At 62.2% G+C, this 5111-nt stretch overlaps 1 protein-coding gene across 1 annotated transcript in view; it reads left to right on the top strand.

The window, feature by feature from the left end:
- RGS12 (regulator of G-protein signaling 12) overlaps positions 1–5111 on the top strand; it is a 95451-nt gene that overhangs the window by 87352 nt on the left and 2988 nt on the right. The window contains 5 exon segments of the mRNA XM_010848109.1: positions 104–177; positions 579–705; positions 2729–2825; positions 4382–4452; positions 4764–4917. Of these exon segments, the coding sequence (XP_010846411.1) occupies positions 104–177; positions 579–705; positions 2729–2825; positions 4382–4452; positions 4764–4917 (523 nt within the window).

The following is a 5111-nucleotide window of genomic DNA, read 5'->3' on the forward strand; positions in this document are numbered from 1 at the left end:
TGGCAGGCAGCCTTCTCCGGGCTCCGCAGCGGCACTGTGATCCCAGTGGCCGCGTGCCCAGCCCCCGCTGACGGCCCTCTCTGTCCCTTCTGTGTGCTCGAAGCCTCTGGTGCTGCATCAGGACAGTAGCATCTTGGAGTCCAGGGACCTGCGCCTAGAAAAACGCACTTTATTTCGGTAAGAAAAATACAGCTGCCGATTCCATAAGGTTTCCAGAGCCACAGGGCCGTTTCTAATGACTTGTTCTGCTGGCCTCCGCTCTATCGCGACGGGAGGGCTGACACCCCCACTGTGAGCTTGGAAGGGGCAGGAGCTCCCGGGGCCAGAAGGTCACGCTCCCTGCCAGCGACCACCGTCGGGCTGCACCCAGTGTAGGGCCATCCTGTGGGGTGGCCGCTCCTTACCGGCTGTGACCACCCTGGCGGCCCCCAGGCCCTGGAGAAGCCCCCACAGGCTCTCCCTGTGGAACCCCGGCCGCCCTGGTGACGGTGACTCGCTGTGCTCTCGAGGGAGAGCGTCTGTGCGAGGGTTGCACGTGCGTGTGGCAAAGCCATGCTTGTTTCTCCCCCTCTGCCCAGGCTGGATCTGGTGCCGATTAACCGATCGGTGGGACTCAAGGCCAAGCCCAGCAAGCCCGTCACAGAAGTGCTGCGTCCCGTGGCGGCCAAGTACGGCCTGCGGCTGAATGAGCTGGTGGCCCGGCTGGTGAGTAACCAGGCTGACCCGGGACACAGGGCCCTCTGTGCTCCGAGCTGCCCACGGGCTCCTGCCTGCCGGGGTGCAGTTTGCCCCCAGTCGTCCACAGAGTGAGCTGCTGCGTCGCAAGGGGCAGGCGAGGAGCGGCTGGCAGCGCCCGGAGCCCTGGGAGGCTGTCACCCCCGCCTGCCTGCTTCTCACCCTGCAGTGGACACGCTCGCTGTTCCTGCCTCCGTCGTGCCCTCTGGGTTTGGGTTGAGATTTGGGGGTTTTGGCCCAAGGAGGCCAAGAAAAGCAACAAAGGGAAACCCTGCAGCGTCCCGCCGTTTGCACACCTGACCAGACGTCGGTCCATCAACACCAGCCCCTCACGCACCCGCTAACTGCCCAGCTGCCCACACGCTGAGGGTCTGATGGCGCTCTGGCATTTCCCAGCCGGCCATCGGGTTACTTGGTGAACGGGTTAAGGAGAGACAGAGCAGAGCCCCACCCTGTCGCCAGACGGCGTCTGGGGAGACTTGGGCCAGCAGGCTCGGACCTGTCCCCTCACGCACCACATGTTTGCTTTGAGATGTGACTTGGGACCCACTGGGGGCTTTCCCGTGGCTCAGCGGTAAAGAATGCGCCTGCAGCGTAGGAGTCACAGGAGACACGGTCCCTGGGTGGGGAAGATCCCCTGGAGGAGGAAATGGCAACCCACTCCAGTATTCTTGCCTAGAGAATCCCATGCACAGAGGAACCTGGCGGGCTACAGTCCATGGGGTCACGAAGAGTCAGACACGTTGAAGTGACTGAGCATGCACTTATGGCCCATTGGCCTGTGTTCTCCTTTCTTTACAAAATATACTGTATCAGAACTACAATTGTAAGTATTTTTAGGATTTTTATTTTCTCTGAGATGAGCTCCAGAATTGTTCAGAAATTTTGAATTGAGCCAGAGGACCAGTCCCGAGGAGAACCCAGGGCTCCCCCCGGCCCAGCTTGGGACGGTGGGGGAGGGGATGGGGGGAGCGCTGCCCCAGAATCTGGAGTCTAGCATATGCCCGATGGAGAGGGGCATGGCCTGGATGCCACGTGGCCTCCCTGCCCTCCCTTGGCTGGGATCCTAAGCCATGGCTAACGCTTTGTGCCTGTAGACCTATCTGTAAAGTGGGGGAGTCAGGGCAGCTTGCTCATGGGGTTGCTGTGGGGATTCCGTCCCAGGGGGCTGGCTGGCGGGCAGGGCTCCTTCCCTGCTGGGGCCTGAGCCAGAAGGGCAGTCCAGCCACTCCAGGGGAGAGGCTGGGGGAACTGGGGAGGGTAGAACATGAGGCTACGGCTGTCCTGGGACCCTCTCGCAGACCCTCCTGGGCGAGCCGTGGGCCACTGACGCCAGGAGGTGGTAAGCCACCTGGACCTGGTAGCCTTGTCCGCTCCCCACTTGGCTGGAGCTCTGGCTGGGTGTCGGGTCACTAGGAGTTCAAGAGCCAGACTGCACGTTCAGATTGTTTTTTGACAGAAGCTGCGGGACTCGAACAGCAAAATAGTCTCCCAGGGGAGAAGGGCAGGACCCTGGGCCTCAGACCCGCCTGCTCCCTGCTGTCAGGGAAGGGCGCGAAGCCCTACACGCACTTCCTGGCACGCTGAGGACCAGCGAGGCGGGCTCGGAGTCGCCCCTTCCAGGCTGAGAGAGGTCCTGAGACTTCGGCCAGCTTGACTTGGGGACTCAGGTGTTAGTGGTACCACCGTGTGACCTCCACCCCCGAGTCTTCAACCCGACTCGGTGTAGCCCGCAGCTGGCTCCAGGTGGTAGCCCAGTTCACGCGGGTTCCTCAGGGTGCCTGCGCTCGGGCAGGCCTGCCAGCGCTTGGGATCCGTGTCATTCCACGTCAGGAGTCTGCGGCCAGCCCTGCTGAGGTGGCAGGACCTGGGGTCAGCTGGCCTATATGACTCCATCAAGCCTGGGGTGGTCTTGCTGGCAGATGGACCACACGTGGTTGTTCCGGAGAGCTCCAGCCTGCGTGGCTGCTCATTACACCATCTCTGCCTCTAGAGTGGAGAGAAGGAGCCCCTGGACCTTGGGGCCCCCATCTCAAGTCTGGACGGACAGCGGGTCATCTTGGAGGAGAAGGACCCCTCCCGAGGGAAAGGTGAGTGGAGAGATGCTGTGTCCCGGGCTCTGCTGTCCGGTCTCAGCGTGACGCTGCAGAAGGCTGCTCACGGCTTTAGGGTCTCCCAGGGCCCGGCAGCTCCCCACCGTGGCCAAGTTCAAGCCTGACGGGCATCTGACTGTGGGCAGGAGTGCTGGGGCCTCGCCGAGCGTGTCTCCTCTGCTGGGAGAAGGGCGACAAGCCCTGCCGAGACCCCAGGGCATCCCAGCGCGCCCTGGCATGTGCTCTGCTCCTGGGGGGCCCCCATCCTCTGCAGGAGGGCCCAGGACCCCAGGGTGTTGCTGCTGCTCCGAGCCCAGCGGTGGCTGAGGTGGGGCCTGGTTGGAGACTGGGCGGTGACGGAGGGCCTGTGCACAGGGCGGCAGTGGTTCACTGAGCTCTCCCCACGCTCGCTGCCTTGGCCTTGGCCGTGCAGCCTCTCAGGGAGAGCGATCCCCGCGGCAGTGCAACTGCCGGGGCTCCGTCAGGTCACCTGGCCTCGCCTTGGGTCTCAGGGACCAGCACTCCCCAGAGCGCTCAGCCCCTCCCAGGCGGAGGGTAGCGGGGCCGTGTCTCCTGCAGGGAGTCCCTGGAGTCCACTGAACAGGGCGAGTGGAGGGCCGGGCCAGGAGCTGCCCCATCCCTTTCCCAGGCTGACTCAGCTCTGAAGTGGGGCGCCGGTCACTCGTCTGTGTCCGGTGACCTGCGCTGCGGTGGCCTCTCTGCCCTCGGGGCTCCAGCGCAGCCCCTCGTCCCCCTCTGGGCCCATCTGGGTTGTGAGAGTGCAGTGCGCTCTCCCCCTGGCAGGTGGCTGGTCTGGGGGGCGAGCGGCCTGAGCAGGGTGCGGGTGCTCAGCGCCCCCTCCAGGGTCTGATGCAGCCAGCGGCTGGGCTGGGGGCGAGCGGCCTGAGCAGGGTGCGGGTGCTCAGCGCCCCCTCCAGGGTCTGATGCAGCCAGCGGCTGGTCTGGGGGCGGAGCAGCCTGAGCAGGGTGTGGGTGCTCAGCGCCCCCTCCAGGGTCTGATGCGGTTGGACCCCCTGGCCCATGTGCACAGGTGAGCCTGAAGGTGCAGCCGCAGGCAGGTGTGTGCCGGGTGCGGAATGCTGCTCACAGATGGGATGGCAGGACTGCGCTGGCCCATCCTGGGCCAGAGCAGTGGCCGTGCACCGTGAGGGCTGGGGGCCAGCCTGCGGCCCTGACTTGGGGCAGTGGCCGTGGTTGAAAATACATAATGAATGTGAGAGCCTCCTACTTTCTAAAGGCACTCGTGCCAAACAGTCCCCAGGAGGCCCTTTCTGTCACTGCAGAGTCCAGGGAGCATGGTCACCCTCACCCCGCCCTGTCCAGATGCGGCCAGTCCAGGGCGCTGGTCCTTTGGCCCTTGGCCCTGTGCGGGCACCTCGGCCTGAACGTGATGGAGATAAGGGACCTCTCGTACCTTGGCTTCTGTGCAGCTTTGCTCTCAAAGATGTATAAACGTCATTGTACTGATGTGGAGGGGGGTTTGAGGTTCACTGCGGTATAAAGTCTATCTCAACGGTGTTCGGTGTCCACAGATAAACAGAGAAGTGCGCCGGTCAGACAAAGCACAGCTGTAAACACCAGCTCCAGGAATCACTCGGCTACGGTAATTTCTCCTCGCCCCGCACCTGCAATGCTTGGGGGCGGTGGCCCCCGCGGCCCTCTGCTCCAGTCGGGCCTGCGCCCCGGGGTGGGGGATTCTTCTAGGGCCCCTTTGTGGTGCCCGCTCCCACTGGACTGGGAATCGCTGGGTGGGTGTGTGTGCCTCACACGCAGTCTTTATTGCAATTGACTTCTGCAACTCATGTAAAGTCCAAATCCGTGCAGTCTGTGTTTCCAAGTCCCCTGTTATATAACTGAGGAACGTGCTGTCGTGTCTGCAACGTGAGTGGAACTTTGACTTTCCTTCTGACACAGGGAGAGGAGAGAACGCTAGGCAAGTCTAATTCTATTAAAATTAAAGGAGAAAATGGGAAGAATGCTAGGGAGCCCCGGCTTTCAAAGAGAGAAGAATCTATTGCAAAGATTGGGAAAAAAAAATATCAGAAAATTAATTTGGACGAAGCAGAGGGTACGTGTACTTTTTAAAACTTGCACGTTTTTCGTGAATGCGTAGGACCCCTAGAACCTTCTCTGGGTTATGCCACTGGGGTGACTGTGACCCCTTCACACTGAGAAGTCACCCGTGTGGGTCTGCACGTGTCGGTGTAACCTTACTAAAGCCCCAGTTTTCAGACCGAAGGCCGGGCCCTTCGGGAGTTAGGG

Source organism: Bison bison, unplaced genomic scaffold (assembly GCF_000754665.1).
Source record: "Bison bison bison isolate TAMUID 2011002044 unplaced genomic scaffold, Bison_UMD1.0 scf7180017849866, whole genome shotgun sequence".
In the NCBI taxonomy this organism is placed as follows: Eukaryota; Metazoa; Chordata; class Mammalia; order Artiodactyla; family Bovidae; genus Bison; species Bison bison.